Here is a 21285-nt window from a genome sequence, read left to right as displayed (position 1 = left end):
AACCATCCAGTGGGAAAAAAGACAGCATTTTTCAACAAATGGTGCTCATTCAACTGGCAGTCAACATGTAGAAGAATGAAAAATGATCCATTCTTATCTCCCTGTACAAAGCGCAAGTCCAAGTGGATCAAGGAACTCCACATAAAGCCAGATATAGTGAATCTAATAGAAGAGAAAGTAGGGAACAGCCTTGAAGATACAGGCACAGGGAGAAAGTTCCTGAACAGAACATCAATGGCTTATGCTCTCAGATCAAGAATTGAAAATGTAACCTCATAAAATTGCAAAGCTTCTGTAAGGCAAAGAACACTGTTAATAGGAGAAAATGGCCACCAACAGATTGGGAAAAGACCTTTACCAATCCTACATCTGATAGAGGGCTAATATTCCATATATACAAAAAACTGAAGAAGTTAGACTTCAGAGAACCAAATAACTCTATTAAAAAATGGGATACAGAGCTAAACAAAGAATTCTCAGCTGAGGAATACTGGATGGTTGAGAAACACCTAAAGAAATGTTCAACATCCTTAGTCATCAGGGAAATGTAAATCAAAACAACCCTGAGATTCTAACTCACAAGAGTCAGAATGGCTAAGATCAAAAACTCAGGTGACAGCAGATGCTGGAGAGGATGTGGAGAAAGAGGAACACTCCTCCATTGGTGGTGGGAATGAAAGCTGGTACAAACACTCTGGAAATCAGTCTGGTGGTTCCTCAGAAAATTGGACATAGTACTACTGGTGGACCCAGCTATACCACTCCTGGGCATGTACCTGGAAGATGCTTCAACATGTAATAAGAGCACATGCCCATTTTGTTCATAGCAGCCATATTTCTAATAGCCAGAATCTGGAAACAATCTAGATGTTCTTCAATAGAGGAATGGATACAAAGAATGTGATACATATATACAATGGAATACTACTCAGCTATTAAAAACAATGACTTCATGAAATTCACAGGCAAATGGATGGAACTTGAAAATATCATCCTGAGTGAGGTAAGTCAGTCACAAAAAACCCCACACGGTATGCACTCACTGATCATTGGATGTTAGCCCAAAAGTTCAGAATACCCAAGATACAAATCACAGACCATATGAAGGCCAAGAAGAAGGAAGACCAAAGTGCTGATGCTTTAGTGCTTCTTAGAAGGGGGAACAAAAGACTTACAAGAAGACATATAGAGACAAAGTGTGGAGCATAAACTGAAGGAAAGGCCATCTAGAAACTGCTACACCTGGGGATCCTTCCCATATACAGTCACCAAACCTGTATGCTATTGTTGATGCAGGGAAGTGCTTGCTGACAGAAACCTGATATGGCTGCTTCCTGTGTTGCTTTGCCATAGCCTGACAAATACAGAGGTGGATGCTCACAGCCAACCATTGGATTGAGTGTGGGTTCCCAGATGGAGGAGTTGGAAAAGGGACTGAAGGAGCTGAAGGGGTTTGCAGCCCCATAGGGGGAGCAATTATGTAAATTGTCTAGACTCCCTGGTGCTCCCAGTGACTGGACCAGTAACCAAAAAGTACACATGAGGGACCCATGACTCAGGTCGCATATGTGGCCTTGTTGGATTTAAGTGGGAGGAGTTGTCCTTGAGCCTGAGGGTCTTCAATACCCCAGTATAGAGGAATGCTAGGGTGAGAAGAGTGGGTGGGTGGGTGGGGGAGCACCCTCATAGAGGCAGGGGAAGGGGAGATGGGATAGGAGGTTTCTGAAGGGGAGACTTTGAAAGGGGAAAATATTTGAAATGTAAATAAAGAAAATGTCCCCCAAAATAAGATAATATTTTCTATTTGTCATTTCTTGAGATTGAGTTTCTAGTAGCTGAAGATGATCTTGAACTCCTAACCTTCCTGATCCCAGCTTTTCAATACCAGGAGTACAGGCTTATGAAATAATATTTGTTTAATATAAAACAGTCTTTGTTTCAGAGGAATCATATTTGATTAAATAAATATACCAAAGTTTGTTTATTCACTAGAACAAAACAAAAAAACAAAACGTGGGTCTCCATGTGAAAGCCACATTTACGTGAAGGCACAAAGAAAGTAGAGGAACTTACTAGCATCAGGGTACGTGGGGAAGGATTCCATGCAGACAACATGCAGTGAGACAGAACCCTGCACACCCTTGGGTGAAGAGTTGCTGCAGAGGAGCTGGAGAGGGAGGCTATGAGTTACACAGTGAGGGTAGGGAGGGACAACTCAGGCTGGACTTACAGAGCATGGAAGGGGTATATTATTGAACGACAATGAGTGACATGGGAAAACTTCTCAAAGGGCTTGGAGCAGATGAGACTCTTGTTCTGATTTGCTGTTGATTAGAGAATAGGTTGTGGGGGGTGTTGAGGGGTGGGCAAGAATGAATAATTTGGAGCGTACTATGAAATTAAGGCTAGAGAGATTGGTATTTGGATCCTGCAGGAAGCCACTGAGGTCATCAGTGGTAAGATAACTGAACTGATGAATTTGGAAAGTGCAGCTCATAAGATATGTTGGACACTTGGATGAAAAGTATAGGGCAAAAACCATGACAGAATGCAGAGAAGACAGTTGGGGGAGAGGTCAGAATGCTCTAGGTGGAGGGAACTGGTCTGTTCTCAGGGTATGAAGCTGAGAGTAAAAGCACAGCATGTTTGGGGAACTGCACACAATCTTCACAGAGGAAAAAAAAAGAAAAGAAAAGAAGAAAGAAAAAAAGAAAAGAAAAGAAGAGAAGAGAAAAGGAAAGAGAAGAGAAGAGAAGAGAAGAGAAGAGAAGAGAAGAGAAGAGAAGAGAAGAAAAGAGAAGAAAAGGGAACTGCAGATTTGTCTAGAGAGGTTGGAAGTGGTTATATCCGTGCCAGGAGAGTTTTTGCTATTTTTGAGAACACATACTTCTGTTAAATCTATTTAGCAAAATGAGTTTCCAAAGGGAGTCAACTCTATAAGACTATGCCAACCAACACAGGGGCCAGCAGCTTGGAGTGTAACAAAACACCAGGGAGTATGTGGCCAAAGTCCTATAAGAAGCATAGTTATTATAGAATTGATAGCCGTTGTCCCTTTACACAGTCTTCGATGTTCTTGGTAGAAGCAGATGACAAAAGGACTTTTGAGCCTATTTGGGCAGATGTGGCAATGTCAGCTTAGTGTTACCTATCATGCCTACTCCATTACATCAATATGTGATTGAGAAAGCCAGATAATTTTTCATAAAAAAATCATAAAATACATCTGATTTTGTAATTATTAAGAAAATAAGAATTTCCCTTGGTGATTTTTCATTAAGGCATAAATACTTATAAACTTTCACCTAGTTCTGAGTTTTAGGATACCTGTATATCTATGGAGCTAGGCAGATAGTTTAATCATAAAATACCTGTCATGTAAGAGTGAGTATGTGAGTTTGCATCTAACACACACACAATGACCAGCTGTGGTGGCATGTATTTGTAATCACAGTGCTGAAAAGGCAGAGACACAGAGATCCATCAAGCTCACTGGCTATCCGGCCTGGTTAAATGATGAGTTCCAATTGTACTGAGAGAGTCATCTCAAAAATAAGGTAGAGAATACTTGAGGAAGACACATAACAACAATGCATGCATACACACACATAGCGATAACACACACATGCACCTGCCAACAAAAGTGTATACTTTGCACTACCGTTGTATAAACTATACACAGAAATACACCACACATGCACACACACACACACACACACACACACACATACACACACACACACACACACACAAACAGAGGTTCCTATAAATTCAACATGAAATTCTAGAATCTACATACATTCCTCTAGACTGAAGGACTAGATTTATATAGTTAATTCTTTAGTTTTAAAAATATCTTGTTGGATAATTTCTTTATCTTGCTACCTATGTAGTACAATTCTTATTTCCAAGCATATTTATTTTGTGGCTAGTCTATCTTACCCATGTCTTCTGTAGTTTAAATCCGTTTCTCTCATCTACTCTCCTCGTAAATGGAGAGGGATGGCTAAAGTCTGACTAATTGAGAAGGCCAGAGTGGCACTTTGTGGTGAGGCCTTGCACAGGCAAAGAGAATTGTAGAATCGAAACCGGTAATTGAACCAGACAGAGGAGAAGAAGATACATTTGTTTTATTTCTCTAAAGTGTGCCCTTATTTCTTCACTTTCCTCTGCTTTTTATGACCCGGGCAGCCAGACAAAGGAAAATGGTGTGGTTATCTTGCAAGAGCTCTCTGAAATCTGAGCTTCACTTGTTTTGGTTGTTAATGAATGAATTGTATGTTGCGTATATTCTCAGATTGAGGGACAAATAGAATACAAAGGATATGTGGAGAATAAGAGGAATGACTATCTTACAGGTAGTCTTCAGGGGGGTACATACTTAAATAACTGTCTTTAAGAATTATGTCTTTATGAAGTGAAGATATCATTTGGTACTGGCTTTAGGATCTTTATTTCTTTGGAGATGTCAGGAGGATTTAAGAGATTCTGATGTGAATGATAATTTACCAGTAACCAATCCTCCCATACCCCATTGTGTCTGCTTGTTTCTATATGCATTTATATACATAGAGGATAAGAAATGTCAAATCTTCAGTGCTTCCTGTTATCATTCTAGTGGTAAGAGGTCACATCCATCAGACAGATGAGAAGGATGCTGACCTGACTCACTTCCATTACTTTTGCCCTTTAGGGAGAATAAAGGGTAGAAAATAAACACAACTTCCCAATGGAATATGTGTGCTTATTTTCAAGGCTGCCGTAAAATGTATGGGAATTTTGGAATAGCAGCCTCTGACTGTGGGTCCTCCCTCACCATACTCAGTACTGTGGCAGAGTGTTTGAGTTTTGGTTGACCACCTGCAAAGAGTGTGGGAGAATTCCTGTTGCTCCAGATCATATGATTTAAGCATATAAACTTCCAGTTCTTGGGTGAAGAACTGAAATTGATTGAGCAGACCAGAATCATTGCTCAATGACATAGGGGACTTTCAACAGTGTAGGCATGTAAGTACCTTGGATCACTATAATAAATGCTTACAACTTTATGATTTGGCTTTAAGTCACGAGAGCCATAGACTGTCACTGAGCTGATACCACATGTGAGAATGCAAATCTAAAGTCTGTGTTTTTAATGTTAATAATGCAAAATTGAATTTAGAAATATTTATGCCATATTTGGAAGTAGGTTAAGAAGAACAGAATTCATTTTGCAAGCACTTGCATAGTTACTTTTGACCAGAAAAACTCCAGTCTTCAATTTGCTTCTATTAAGGATCACAGAGAAAGTTGTGTTTTTATAATATAATTTTAGAGAACCCACAACTTCTAAAACCCCAAGGGAATATTTCTGTATAAACAGAATAAATAAACCATAGTGTTTGGGAGTCACCATGGTCTGGTTGCCTTTTCTATTCTGTCCCTAATTAGGCTCTGGGAAAAGTGACTTTTTCTCACCCTCTGTGACAGTTATGAGATTCTTTTGCTCAAATCCCTCACAAGGAGAGCATAGAATTCATGTCCCTTACACAGTTGCCAATTCCGCAGCAGAAGATTAAATGCCCCTATCATATGTGTCATATCCTGCAGCTATCAAAAAAGAGAGTCAATGTAGCATGGCCCCTTCCCGGCGGCTGCCGCAGTGGGACCCATCAAGCCAGCCTAGGGGCCTTTCAGTTTCATGTAGCGTACTAGCCAACATATTCGTCAAAAATGAACAAGACTATCAAAGAGCTATCATTGCACTATGTCTTGGGATATTTAAGATTATGAGCCCTCCTTTTGTGTGGCTCTAAACTTCTAAAGCAAGGATGTCTCTTTAGGAGCAGAAGCCTTTGGCTCCTGGTTGAGTCCACTTGTTCATATCACAGAAGACAAAGGCTCACTGCTTACCTGTGAAGTTGATTTTCAGCAAATAATCTTTATACAATTTCTTTCCATCCAGGATCTTCATTGCATCACAGAGCTTGGTGGTGTTGGGACAGAGGGTGCGCTGCATTTTGTGCAGCGCATGCGCCATGGCATACACTGCATTCACCACAAACATGATCTTGGATTCTTGTTCATAGTTGCTGCTGTCAATGGCCAGGTGCTTGTCACAAATCTGTCTGTGGTTTTTCTTGTTCTGGAGGCTGCACTGGAACTTCTGCTCCCAGAAGTCTCGGAACCAGGGGTTACGATGATTGTTGTAGGGGTTGAGGCTCTGGAAGTAGCGATCAAACTGACGAACAGGGTGGGATGCCAGCTCTAGAGTGATGGCGCCATAGGCGACGTGCTCACTGCCCTTGACAATACTTTCCTGTGCACCCCAGCCATCGCTGGCCACCCAGGTGAAGGAGGCATTCACGCGACTGGCTGCAGCGATCAGCTCTCGTGAGTCATCACTGCGCATGAACAGGACCACAACTCGTGCATTAGGTTTCTGCAGGAGCTCACGGATCACGCTGTCATAGGACTTGCGGATGTTGGAGCGCCCTACCTTTTCAGCAGTGGCGATGCAGATGTTGCGTAGCCGTGCTTCCTGCTCGAAGGCCTCAATCCCTGTCTCCCCATAGTCACCTTCAGAGGCAACAGTGGACACATAGGTCCAGTTAAAGTAGCGCAAGATCTCGGCCATGGCTTTGGCCTGGTAGAAGTCAGGGGGCACGGTCCTGGCAAAATAATCATAGCGCGATTTGTCGCTGAGTTTGGCACTGGTGGAGGCGTAGCTTATCTGAGGGATCTGGAAGAGCCTCAGCAGGTTTGCCACCTGAGTGGGGAGAAAAGAGAGTCACCATTTTAAAAACTCAGAAGCAAATGACTATGTGCAAGAAATCGTTACACCATTCACATCTGTTACCAGCTTCTTTTTCGTGTAGAGGTCAGCTTTTGAGACTTTACCAGAGGATTTCCTGGGTACCATGTTTAGATATAGGGAGCAAGCAGGTCCAAAGCAGGTAGTGTTTGTTTTTGAGAAGAGCACGATGAAAAATGGGAGGCCACCATGGCTGGACCTTCTTAAGTTCTGTGCTAGACTCTAGACTAATGAAATCTGCTCAGAGGCTCTGAACGTGGTCGTTTTAAGTTCCCTGGGTCCTGCTATAGCTCAGCAGACAATGAACTACAGTGAAGTGGCCAAATTCGGTTTTCAGACAACTTGGCTGTGGTTGTATAGAAAGAGCCTGGGTGTTTAATTCTCACTTCCCCCTCTTTCGCTAAAAATGGCAGTCTCTGAAAGAGTTTAATTTGGGAACTGAGTGCCACATGGACAATCCAAATTAGACATTTATTATCTAGGTTAAGCAAAAGAAAAAAATCTACTTAAATTCTATTGAGATCATTCAAATTTTTAGGTATATAATTTGATAAACTTCTGAAAAATTACAGTAACTTTTTCTTTGCTTTGTTTTTTCTTAAAATTTGTAAAAGAAAAGCATGCAGATATGCTCTTTTTATGGTATTTTTTATTAAAATTCAAATAAAGAAGTATTGATGACATTGTTAAGAATGACTGAGTACTTTGACGTATTTCAAGCCTATGCTGAATAAAAAATTTGAATTTTTATAAGTTAATTACCAACATTTCACTATTTTTATTTATTATAGGACAAAAGAGGAAGTGGTACTAGTTTATCAAGAAGTATTGCATGAAATATTTTGAAAATATATTTTGTTACACATATCAAAATAGATTACATTCATATCTAGTAAGAAATTTGCTTTTAGCCAAGTGATTTAAGATGCCTTTAATCTCAGCACTTGGGAGACAGAGGCAGGCATATGTCTCAGTTTGAGGCCAGCCTGGTCTACAGAATGAGTTCCAGGACAGCCAGTGTCACATACAGAGAAACCCTGTCTTGAGAATAAATAAATAAATACATAAATAAATAAGTAAGTAAATAAACACATAAATAAAATTTGTTTTTATTCTTCCTAGCTTTGAAAAGTTCTGCCTTTACTGACATTAAATTACATAATCCTGTGTCAACTTTAATAAAACAGGTTGACTATTTCAGAAAACTATATGTTGGAGAAAGCTTAGGTACTTTGAAATTTTTTTTCTTCTGGCAATTGAAGTTTTGTGTTTACATAAGACATACAGAGAGATCAGCTTGAAACAGGTTGTTCTGAGCACAACACAAGCAACATGAAGCAATGAATAGCTAACTCCTGATTAATCTTCATTTCACGTAGCAAAGGAAACCAACAGCCTAGCTCATACACATCTACACAGCATGGTATTGGAGATCTGGCCTGCTATAAAAAATAACCCGGATATAATCAGGGCTATCAAACATAGTTTTCACTTCCAGTAATTCTTTCTATAGGACAGCTGGAAAAAAAAACGGTTGGATGAATAGGTAGAACACAGGCAGTTCTTCTCTGCTAAGGACTGGAAACTTTTGTGCAGAATGGCTTGCACACACTGGCTGATCAGAGCACAGAAGTACTTTTTCTTTACTCAGGGTAAGTGAATGGGCAGGTGGCCCTGAACCAATACTGCCATTAATCCTAGCACTGACTTCCACTGGACTTACATGGTACTATGGCTGTGGTGATGCAATCTTTTCCTATACAGAGACCTGATCCTAAAATTTCTGGATAGCACCAGAAAGGCCATTTCTTATTGCTGGAATACTTTCCTCATCCTTAAATTGGAGTCAGCAGAACCTGTCCTGTCTAGGGAGACATGAAAGAATACCCAGAGACGTTATTTCCTGGAAGTGAAGAACCACAGCTCCTACGCTGTTATTTTTTTTTTTTTCCCAAAGGGGTAAGGAAGTGCTTAAGAAAAAGTTTTTTTCTTGTCCTTTGAATGCTAGACTGGGCTTTAAGTTTGCTGCTTCAAAATGTCTGAGCACAACTTACAATCAAGAAAAGCTGCACAAGAGAATGAGTTAGCTCCAACATGATAGCTACAAGAACATTCTCTGTGCTGGGAAGAGGTACAGCAGTCTTCAGCCTGTTTGGAAAGGTGGTGGACTCAAATAAAAAACCGACTATTGCTGCTATTTTTACAAGAGCTATGCATGCCACTGTGCATGTGTATTTAATAAAGGGAGCTACAGTTAACTCTAGGAAAAGGAAGCATAGTTGCTGTGTTAAGATACAAGGATGGAACTCTCATAAGTACAATGTCAACTGTATTGTCTGTATTGGACAGCATGGAGCAATCATATAAAGTCATGCCATTCTGAGTCACACTATAAATACATTTACAACAAATTAATGCTAGGGTAAAGTACTGAAATACTCTTAGTATAGGGAATTGTTATACTAAACGTAGTTTCCTTAGTTATAAAGTAATCTGAATTAATAAGTAGGTACCACAGAGGGCAGATTGTTAATCTCTTCTCTTCCTCCTCACTCCTTCAATCTAGTGTGATTTCTAGAGAACAACATTCATACTTCGGTTTGTGCATTTTTATGGATCCATTTTCTTCTTATAACATCAGTTACTATTTGTAGTGATTGTGTGTGTATGTGTAAATCTACACATGTATTTTCCTTTTTTGTTATTTACAAGGGCTTTTTGAGGTAAATATTATCTTCATATCAACATGTAAAACTGAATTGTATGAACTCATGAAACCTTTTCATAGTTTTACAATTACAAGTGTGGAAGAAAATCAAAATGCAAAACTAGGCACTCGACTTCCAATACCATGGTTGTCTTCTTCTGCCTTTCTCTTTACTTCTCTTGTGTGGTCATCAATTTGAGGCTTGGAATGTGGAGACATTCAGCCGTGGGGAGCACAAGAGAGAAACATATCAAGTGTTTAGTGTATATCAGACACTATCTAGCTGATGTCAGTAGTAGTTTTCTTTGTATGTGCATGTTCATGTGTGAATGCAAATATATGCCTGCTCCAGAATATGAGTGGAGGGACAGGAAAACCTCAGGGACACTGCTTACCCTCTGCTTCTCTACGTATACCAGCCTTCTGGAGGTTCTTCCGTTTATACCTCATATCCTGGCGGTCTCAGACATGTGTGACCTTATGTAGCTTTGTGTGGAGTCTGAGGATCCAACTGCAGGTCGTTGTGCTTTTGAGTAAGCACTTTATTCACTGAGCCATTTTCCTAGACTTTTGAACTCATTGTAAACAGAATTTAAATTTGGGGTTGGGAGATGCCCAGGTAATTGTCTGCTAAGTTTTCTATCTTATTGTTTAAAATTGAGCATTTAAAAACATTCCTGCCTTGCTAACTGGCCATATGGTTTTTTGGAGAAAGTATAAAGTAAGAAAAACTCCTACACTGGGCATCATTTTGAATGATAAAGGAAGAACCATCTAAGGATGGGAAAGTGGTGTAAAATTCAGAAGGAAGTTGCCTAGTTATGTTATTATTAGTAGAAGAGGAGGAAAGAAAACCAAGACCTAGTTATATGTTTTAGACAGAAGCATTTTTTAAAAAAGGTATGTACTTTGCATAGGTAGAGATTATTTAAGCAATACAGTTTAAGAGCAGATGAAGCACTCAAAAATGATTCATATAATATAGTCTCAGTAAGAGAGAGAAGATAACCCCCCAACCACACTGGTTAACGGAATGCACTGGAGGAACTGTGGGTTAAAGGATGAGTGAACTTGATGTATTGGGAGCATCTCTGGCTCATTGTGAAGCTGCCTATGAACTCATCAGCACTGCAGACAGAGCAGAATGGAATATGGGGATGGATGTGTATGTAGTTATTGTTTTTATTTCTGTTGACTTGTATTTCACGAGAAGATGTGGTTCGTAGAAACAGATCTAATGGCTGGAGAAGTTGACTCCATAAACACAGAAAATAATAGCTGGTCATGGTGATAGATTCCTGTAATCATAAAACCTGGGTGAGTTAAGGCAGAAGAATGGGGAACCTGAGGCCTGTATGGTCGTCATAGAGAGATCCTGTCTTCAAAAAAGATGACAATATGACAATATTATTTCCACTTTCTTTCTTCACAGTAAGGATGTATTCTAACATGGATATGGTGATACAAATGAAAATAATATGAAAAAATTATCTTACACCAAATCTCTCCAGAAAGAAAGAAAAGCTCATAAAAGCATATTCGGTTTACTGCTCTCAAAGAATTCTGGAAAGTGAAGATTAAATTACAGTCATTTTAACAAATGAATAGTGAGAAGATAAAAGTGTGAAAGAAGAAGGAAAAGGGAAAATTCAGGAAACATAAAAGAAGAGTGGATATAAGTTAACAGGCATGGTTTTGATAATTTTCTAGCTCCTGGTTTTCTAACAGATATGGCACAAACACTTAGGCATGAATGAAGAAGCCATTACTAGGAGTGAGCTCAGTAAGAGTGCATTTCACTTTCAGCATCAGCTGAACCATTTAAAGAAGAATTGTTGTCTGGAGAACCATGGAGGATCATGACTCCAAGCAAACATTAATGATGTTACCTGGGGTCTTGTGAAAAAGGAACAGAATTGGGTACAAAACTAAATACATGCACAGCAAAAATTTAAAATATATTCAAAGCAGATTTTGCACAAGTAGGGGAGGTACAGGGTGTCTCTGTATATATCAAACTTACATCAAACTTGCTAGGCCAGCAGGCTATCTTTGAGTCAATGATCCTTCAGCCTCAGCCTGAGGAGGACTGGATGGCTAGTATGCATCTCCATGCCCAGTAGAGAGCAGCTTGGAAGATGGAGTCCACCTTCTGAGAAGGGTAAGACTCCCTCTCTGCAAGCAAGGTGACATTACATCAGCCGAGATGTAAGTTTCTGGGTTTAAGTTTAAATGACCCAAGTCAAGCTTCCTTATGAAAGCTGGGAAAAATAAAACTGCAAAATGAAAGTTGAAGGTTGCCATTCACACGGGCTAAAGTGTCAAAGCTGAGGAGTGAGCGCTTCCTTCACTTGAGATTCAGTTCAGAGGTCTTCAAAAGCAGACAGAGAGGAGCCAGTGTAGTCAGCTCCGTTTTCAAACACTCAGTTTTAGAAATGTCTTAGGATCAGTAATACATTTCACCAGTACTGACATTTTGTCCTACCTCTTGTTCCGTTGGACATGTATTATCACTTTTTCTTATTAATTTTTTTTTGAGATTCTAATGCAATTACAGCACTTCTCCTTTCCTGTTCCCTTTCAAATTCATGGCCTTCCTTTTCATCAATTGTTATTGGATGCATATATATATATATATATATATATATATATATATATAAAATGCACACACACATACATACATATTTATGCTTACAATATGTTTATGTATATATATTCCTAAATGTAACCTGCTCAGTCTGGATAATGTTGCTTGTAGGTACGTTTAACTAATTGGTAGGCTCTTCTCCAGGGAAACTTAATTGTCGCACTGTAGAATTCCTCATTTGCCTTAGTTATTTGTGTAGAGCTGAGGCCTTGTAGATTTCACCCCATGAACTTTGGCATGTTTATTACTGTCTTTCTTCAGCTCATATCTGGGAAGTCGTGTTGGTGAATGAGACTTTATGACGTAACTCCTGACATTACTAGGAGGTCTGATCTCATGGAAAGATGATCCTCTGGTTCTTATAATCTGTCTGTCCTTTCTTTCACCAAGGGCTCTAAGCTTTAGATGTGGGAGTGTTGTGTTGATGTATCCACTGGAACCGAATGACTCTGCATTTGATTTGTTGCTGTTTTCTGCAAAGGTCTGCTGCAGAGAGTAGCTTGATGAGGGCTGAGGACTACACTCATCTCAGTGTGTGCTTTCATGTAGCAGTGCCTGGAGCTTCTCCTCCAAGATCCATGACCTTACTTGCCATGAGTAGATGGCTAGGTTTTATTGAGTGGGTCTTAAGTCCAATTACACATTTGTTGGGTAATGACAAGATAAGTCTGCGACTAACTGCACCTTTAGAGGTCATGTGCCATGATGGCCTTTGCAGTGGTGGTTTATTGTCTCTTAATCTTCCCAATAATTTTGTACGGTAGAAAAGGCCATTATACCACTATATATATATATATATATATATATATATATATATATATATACCACTATATATATTCTTATATATATATATATAAGAATTGTGGTACGATATGTTAATAGGTATTGGATGCTGGATTTGATCTTGTGAATCTGAGACCTCTCACTATACTCTATCATTCCAGATTGACTCAGTTCATTCTGCATGCCAAGTTCATTACCAATAGTTTCCAATTCAGTGCTGCAACAAGGTAAGATACTGTGTTTGTCTATTTTTCTTTCTGAGCCTCTAAACTTGTTTATTTGAGAAGCATGAGCCATCATTCCTTGTAATCAAAAGCATTCTTTTATAGTTATCTGGCTACACTTTGTAGTAGCCTCATAAACAACTGTTTGTGGACTGACCATCTACAATAAGAAAGATCTTTCCTATAATCTACAGAGAAGTTTTTGCCTAGAGGATGATATCTTCAACCTGTAACTATCACAGCAGAAACATGTGGTAATTTCTAAGTTATTTACTAAACCTTTGGAGCAGGAAATGTGCTTCCTTCATCTCTGTTGATCTTTCCTCAATGCCTCTCAGAGCTTGGGATGCTTCAGTATGTTTGTTAACCTAATGAACTAATGAGTGAATGGGTAATTTTCTGTCATCACATATCACCTTTTCTAAGGCAGAGATAGGTGTCTGTGGAAGAGGCAAACACTAGATCCATTGAACAATGTGAAACTACCATCAAATACCTCCAATTACCAATTTGTTTGTGCAATGTGAGTTCTTTACTACTTGTGTTCAGTTTTTTCATCAAAATGAAATGATACATAGGCAATTCATTTAGAGATTTAAGGATCCTCAATCAAGATTTTCATTCCATTTAAATCAGTTTATCCAAATTATATTTGCATGAACAGGCAAAATAAAACCAATTCTATATCAGTTGTACTTGCCATTCCACAAGTTTCATAAGGACTATATAAAGCAAATTAAGGACATTATAAAGTTTGATTAATCAAACCATACATATTTAAGTTGGCAGCCAATACACATAAAACTAAGGCAAGCATCACCAAATGAATTGTTCCCGTGGTCTTCAGGCAAGGTAGGTTTTCCCTTCTGACAAATGCATTGTGTACAGATATATAACCAGTCATACCAGTTGCCCATTTATTATTCTTGCTTTGGGAATATATCAAACTTTGTTTGTCCTATAACAAATTCTAATTATGGAAAGGTACTATTATTTAATTAAAACACTTGTTTACATCAGAAAAATGCAGTATATATGACTGTTTCCATGTATTTATTTACTGTCTGTGTGTGCATGCACACGTGTTCCCATGTGTATACCCTGGCATGGGTGCACATGTCACGATAAGAGCATGAGGTCAGAGGACAATTTACAGAAGTTTGTTCTCCTCTTTTATGGTGTTTGATTCTGAGGATCAAACTCTGATTGTCAGGCTTGGTGGTGACACGTCCCTCTATTCTCTGGTCCATGCAGCTGGCTCATGCTTTTATATGCAAAGTTACTGTGGGGTGTACATTTTTTTTTTTTGGTGCCTTGAATTTATCCAGGAATTAGGTTTTAACCATAGCCTAGAAAGTCACAAATATATTAACGCTTATTTTTAATTCAAGAATGTAAAAAATTACAAGCTTTTTTTTTTTTTGTTAATTTATTTGGGAATTGTATTTCTTGACAGTTTTCATCCTCAGATTATTCTAGGTGGAAGCCTTGATTTTGGTGACTCTTTGATCATGAAGAACAAAAGAATGTGAACTCTGAGAAAGACTCAGGATGTCTACCATCCTTTTTATGTTGTGAAGAAAGAGAGTGTCATTCAAACTCGTCCAAGTTCCCTGTGGCACTCATGTCAAGTCTCTCCCTGATTTGTCCCTTTCACACGTGAGCTTTAGCAGTTCTATTTGACACATTGTCATTGTGGAAAAAAAAAAAAGAACAAAAACTGAAAAGGCCACGCACTTTTAGAGTCTGGTGTAAATAAGTACTCACAAATGTGGTTTTCCTCCATGAGAATTCTTTTCAGAATTTTTATAACATCGGCTTCTGAATCTGTGCTCATATATTAAAGGGAACAATGGCAAGTGGCTTTTATGTGGACCTATGCTTAGTTACAAAATTCCAGATGGAAGGAGGCAACAGACACTTCCAAGAAAGATGCTATTTGTAGGCCTGAGCTATACACATTTGAAAAAGGAAGCTCTGCTGCTGTCTTTGGGGATCTGGAGTCAAATAAAATAATCTCGGTAGCTTTGCCTTTTGTTCTGTGCTGTTCAGAGTCCACATCTCTTTGGGGCTGTTTTCTAAGAATAAGCCTATACCTTTAATTGCTCTGTAATGCATGCAGAGCTGAATTTTTGTTTAGTTCTTTTAATTAAATGCTTATATATGAGCCACTTAGGGCTGAACTTTGAACCATCTGCTAGCTCCCAGCCCAGTTACCAGGTGAAGAAGTTCCAGAATTGTGAGGCTAAGAAACCCCAGTGTTCTTCCTCTTCACACAGATCAAATTAAACTATTAGCTGTACAAAAGACCAGATTGGCTTGTATTTTAAACTAGAACTGGAGGTGGCTTGTAGTTGAGAAACTGCCTGAGGAATTCAAGCTGTTCCCATCACATGAGTTATCTGTCCATATAGGGTGCCAATCATACTGTTATTGCAAAAAGGCATTAGTCATTTTTTTTTCTTTTGGGCACATTAGCTGCAGCACATCTGGAAACATGCTTCCCCCACCCCTTAAGAGGGTAAAACACTATAAAATGGCAAGAGTTCATTTGAATTTCGGGAGTTATGTAATATGATAATAGTAGAGTAAATGGCAGTCTGCTCAGTATAATCTGAAAAGTCACCCAGGCTTACATTCCAGGGGCTTTGAAAATATAGGAGTCAAAGATGCTTCCTGCCATTTTCTATCTTGACATAGTCCCAGTGATGATCCATGGAAATCTCAAGGAAAAGACCCTTAAGGATGTCCCCAACTGTTCCTCTTTCTATTTCAGTTTCCCCTAAACCCGTCCCACTAAGCACCTGCGGTCTGCAGTCTGGATCATCATCTGCTTTTGCTTTCCTCCTTTGGAAGCGAGGGATTGATTAGTCATGAGGCTTATTTGGCTTCTTTTTCTCAAGGCTGATCGATGAGACTGAAAAGATGTGCAGATCAAGAAGGAGTCTTTGGATCCTATTATTTCAGAGGACAGATATCAGAAAGCAGGCCAGGAGTTCTGCTGTGACAATGCCACTCTACACTGTAGTGTATGTCTTGTTCCCTAATCTTCATAGATCTATTTCAGGAATTACTTTCTAGTCAGACTTAACCTGTAGTTACATAATTAAAAAGGAGAAGTTATTTTATCCAGAGAATCATCGAATATGTCTTTGATCCCCCTTTTTTCCAAGAATAAATTTTCAAGAGAATTCAGGAAGCTGAACTGGTTTCAGTTTCATACAGTAATAAGGGGTCTGTGGTATGTTATCAAGTGTTTATGTTGACCAGCTATACTTAAAAGGCACTCTCAGGGTACTCGACACCAAAAGACATGTCAGAAGCATCCTTTAGTGCCTTAGGGGTTGGTTTTTGGGAATGTCTTTTGAAGACTTAACAGTTACAAGTTAATTTAAGCTATATTTTTCTGAAGCCCCTAAAGTTACTTGTATACAATGGTATTGCAAAGATGCCATCATTTATAAAAAAAAAATCATTATTACTGTTTTTGGTTGTGAATCAAAAGTAAAATTTGGGGGAGTTAAGGATTACAGCCTAATGTTTTTATAAATGGTACCTGCTTACTTTTCAGGTCCTGCACAGGGAATTTAGGGAAGAGGGTGTTATTTGTAGTGAGTAGAGCAGCATTATTCAGGAATTTTTGGTCTATTACTTGAACAAAGTTTTTAGCACACAGGATGCAAACTGAGTAGTGGTTCAGTATGCAGGACTGGACCAACATTTCCATCTCAGCTGCTTCTCTCTCTGACTATGTGAACTTAGGCAGCATCATATTTCTCTAGATACTAGTTTCATCATTGTAAAAAGGTATTGGTACTCATTCCTAGAGTTATGAAATTTTGTAAGGATTGAATAGCAATATGTGGGAAGTACTAGTTTATTGGTCAGCCTAAAGTAAAATATTTTAAGAGTGGTAAAGATGTCTATTCAAGGTATTTTTCTAAAATGAAGCTTTTCCTAAAATAAACAAACCTAAGTCTTCACTGTCCTCATAGGAGTTGTTCTTTCCCAGGCAATAAAGAAAAATAGGCACGGATGACATTCTGAGATACAGATACAAGGCTCAGACTAATAGAAGAACTGATCACACGTAGGTGGGATATGGCAGGTCACAATATGTAAGACTGAAGTTGAAAAGTAAGTGGGAGTTTTCCAGGGAGAGATAAGAGAGATGGGATAGGAGAGAGAAGTCACATAATGAGAATGGTGCATAATGTGTTATTCATATCAGATGGGCCACTAGTACAACAGTGCCTCATAGGAATAGGAGATAGTAAAGACATGGGGGTCGCAATCAGACAGCCAAATGCTTTATAGGCAGCTATGAGTATTTTGATATATGTTATTTTGGATATACAAATTAAAATTTTAAATATAGCAATTATATGAAAAACAGTTTTAAAACATCACAGTGGATGACATCCAACTTGAAAGTCACTAGGGGAAGGTCCTCATTTGGACAGAATACTTGTTCTAATGTGGACTGAGTTCTTGAAGGCCAGGAGGCCTATAATTTCAGTAACTCTGAACAGCTTAATGGAAGTATCAAGATCAAGGTGTTAAAAAAAAACTTCCCTAAAACTTATTTCAATTGGTTGATAGTAATTATTCTGAACATTCTTTAGTTTGCACCATTGGTTGGCCACCATCTTGAAAGGATGTAGGTCATAGTTATGACAGTTATTGGAAACTGAGGGAAGGGTGAAGAATTTTAACTTTCTGAGAGTGACTCAGAAAAGACTACACAAGACGTTCTTTACAGTAGAGTGAATTGCTAAGTAGTGTTAAATAGTCCATGCTTGCACCTTAAACTCACTGTGTAGCAATAACATACCTTTATAATTATGTTGTTTCAAATTTGGTATAAATGAAATATCTTAAAACTACATGGTAAACAAAGGCAGTGTATGGTTAATTCACATGTCCATTTAAAATGTCAATCAACCCTTGCCTTATAGAATAAATTCCACAAACTGTGCATCATGCATTCAAATGCCTGTTTCCTACTTTGAGAGTGTTTAGTTGCCCAGTTTGTATTCCATGGAGACTCCCTGGGAACCAGGTGACATCTACCCAAATGTTAGGCTCAATGCCTAGTCCCTGGGATGCACACCTGGCCTATTCAACTGTAGCTACTGGTGGCAAATATCTCAAAATGTTTTGCCCTTCCGACCGACCACCTGACAAAAAATTCTGATCTATATTTAGAACATCATTTTGGGAAGTATTGTTGCTATTGTGTTTTCTTCTGTGCTGCAATTCCCAGTGTTGGATATGAAGTCAAAGAGCTGGCAAGAATTAAGACTTTGTCACTAGAAACAGAGGGATTTCCATAATATGCCAGGTGGTGTTGTCAAAAATAGAGACATTATAATTTTAGTGTTTGAAGTCCTACTGATAAACAGCCTGGAGTATCAGTGTTTGCTCAGAGTTTAACTGCAGGTGTTTGGGGAACATTATGCTTAAATCCCCCAAGTCACTAATTGGAAAAACACTGTTACCTCTCAACCTACATTTGCCCCTGGATTAGGAAAAACACCTCTACTACATTAAATCAATGGTCTCTCATCATGATAAATTGCTAAGGTTGGCACTTTCTATATTACAGTACCAAACCTTGTCCTACTGGTTTATTGAAGAGGGGCAAACTTTATGGTGATGTAGAAACGAAACTGAGTCATTAAAACAATCATTTCCAGTCTGGAGAGATGGCTCAGTGGTTAAGAGCAGACTGCCCTTCCAGAGGTCCTGAGTTCAATTCCCAGCAAACACATGGTGACTCTCGATCATCTGTAATGGGATCCACTACCCTCTTCTGATGTGTCTGAATAAAATAACAATGTACTCACATACATGAAATAAATAAATAAATCTTTTTTTTAAGCCCAGTAATTGCTTAGGTTTAACTAAAACTGTCAAGTGTCTTATTTCAACTAAATTACTTTGTAATCTATAGTCACAAGTCATTTGCTAATAATATCTTAGCAAAGCTAGATTCCTTGCTTTTCATCTCATGGTGTTCATGATTCAGTGGGATCTATAATACAAACATGGTTCGTAGCCATGGGCCATTCTTCCCTGTAAATTCACATACTATGCATGGTGGTCTGGGTGGCAGAGTTTTGTCTCTCACTAGAGTAGTTTCCTAATAAATATAGAACAGAAGGAGAATTAATTAAGGAACAAATTAACCTTAAAGCAGATGGAAATATAGTGCATCTGCATCTTAGGTAATTACCTATGGTGAGAATTTTCTACAATAAAGCAATGTTAGCAAAAACATCTTTAATTGCTATCGGTGGTGCCTCCCTCCTTGTGATAAGGCCTTGAACAGTGTTGCCCTTTCATTTGGGAAGCTGAGCAAGAGCAATAGAAGGTCTCAGACAAGCAGTTTTGTGAGAATTCTTTGGAATGGGAAGGGTGAGAAGGGAGCCCAGTGACTCTGAGACAACTGAGGAAGATGCTTTGGGAACTCAGACTGAGAGGAGATGATGAGCCTGTGGCACGGGAGGCAAGGGCTGCATGGATCTGAAACTTAGAAGAACTGAAACTTGGTGCGTTCTTTCAAGGAGTACCTGTTCCTCTTGGATGCTCTTGAATGCTGTTTGCTGAAGGAAACAAACAACAGCAGAAATGAACAGGTTGAGAAATGGAACCTGTGTGTGAATACTGCTGACACCTCCATCTCAGATGTGAGGTGTTAAGTAAATATTAGCAGGTTGCCCTCAGAATTTTAATCACCATATCGAACGTTTTCTAGAGGGACACACTGAAAATGTAGTTGTTTCCTGCCATAAACATTCTAGTTGCAATATGGAACTCACTAAATGCAGCTATCCTTTTAGTTTTTCTACTAATGAATTAGTAAATGAAGTTTTTGTGTTGTCCTTTGCCTCCCCTGAGAGCAGAATCATACTCCCTTTTGTAAGCACAGTATTACAGTGATTGGCATTTAGGATCATGTATGTGTATGTGTGTGTGTGTGTATGTATATGTGTATGTATATATGTATATGAGTTTTGGATTGGAATCACAGTCTCATAGTTCATTCTGCATACTCATGGGTAAGAGGTGGGCATTTTTCTGAAGTGGAAAACTAAGTGTCATGAAAGAGACAAATGAAGAAGCAGAATAATTAAATATATATCTATATATTATATTTACACATATATGTATATATGTGTATATGTATGTGTGTATATATGTATATATACATAAATATATATATATGTATTTGGGTGTGTATGTATACATATATATGTATGTACGCTTATTCATATCCATGTCCACATTCATATCCATATTCATATCCACATGTATTGTACCTTGGGCCTGGTGCATGTTATACACCTTCTTTGCCATGCAGTCATATCTGCACCCTATTTACTTATTTTCAATTTTCCTACAGGCTCTTGCTGATTTGTCCAGGCTATTGTTGAAGTTATTCTGTAATCCAGTCTGGCCTTGAACTTGCAATTCCCCTGCCTCTGTCTCCAAAGAAGTAGTGGTATCGCAGCTTTGTACCTTCAGGACCAGCTCTATATAACCTTTCTGCTGAGAAACCACACAGCCAGATGAGAGCAAGTAGTATCTAGCATGGTTCCAGTTAGCCAGTGGGTTGTAGCCTTGGACTTGTCTGTCTGAGAACCAGTGGTGCATAAGCTTGCGAAAAGTTCTCAGATGAGGGCATCTTGGGGCCACTCTGGAGACAATGGGGAGAAGAGAGCTCTCACCCTGTGTCCTCATCTATCTTTTACATGATTCAGTTTTCACTTCAAGAAAAGGTTCACTTCTTACTCATGAGCATTCAGAATGATTTAGCATAGAGGGTAGTGGCTGTGAGCCTACTCCAAAATTCATATAAGGATTTTCTTTCTTTAGAGGTAGTAGAGCTGGTTATCATATGTTAATTTTTAGAATTTAGTGAAAATAATTTACTCACTAAACTGTGTAGCAGTGAATTAAGTTAAACTGCTTTGGCTCTTAGATTCACAACTCTCTCTCTCTCTTTCTCTCTCTCTCTCTCTCTCTCTCACACACACACACACACACACACACACACACACACACACACACACCAGCTAGTTTTGATGTGCCTTGACTAGCTCAGTGGCTGGGCATTTCTTATCCT

The 21285-nt window shown here is 38.8% G+C and overlaps 1 protein-coding gene across 2 annotated transcripts in view; it reads right to left on the bottom strand.

Annotated features, from left to right (window-relative positions):
* The window catches only part of Grm3 (glutamate metabotropic receptor 3), a 235101-nt gene that overhangs the window by 84467 nt on the left and 129349 nt on the right, over window positions 1-21285 (bottom strand). For both annotated transcript variants that reach the window (XM_021162993.3, XM_029477445.2), the window contains exon 3: window positions 5893-6748. In XM_021162993.3, coding sequence (XP_021018652.1) covers window positions 5893-6748 — 856 coding nt within the window. The remainder of the gene's footprint in view (window positions 1-5892; window positions 6749-21285) is intronic.

This window comes from Mus caroli, unplaced genomic scaffold (assembly GCF_978045245.1).
Source record: "Mus caroli unplaced genomic scaffold, Mus_caroli_1 scaffold_4, whole genome shotgun sequence".
In the NCBI taxonomy this organism is placed as follows: domain Eukaryota; kingdom Metazoa; phylum Chordata; class Mammalia; order Rodentia; family Muridae; genus Mus; species Mus caroli.
This window is presented reverse-complemented; position numbering and strand designations above follow the sequence as displayed.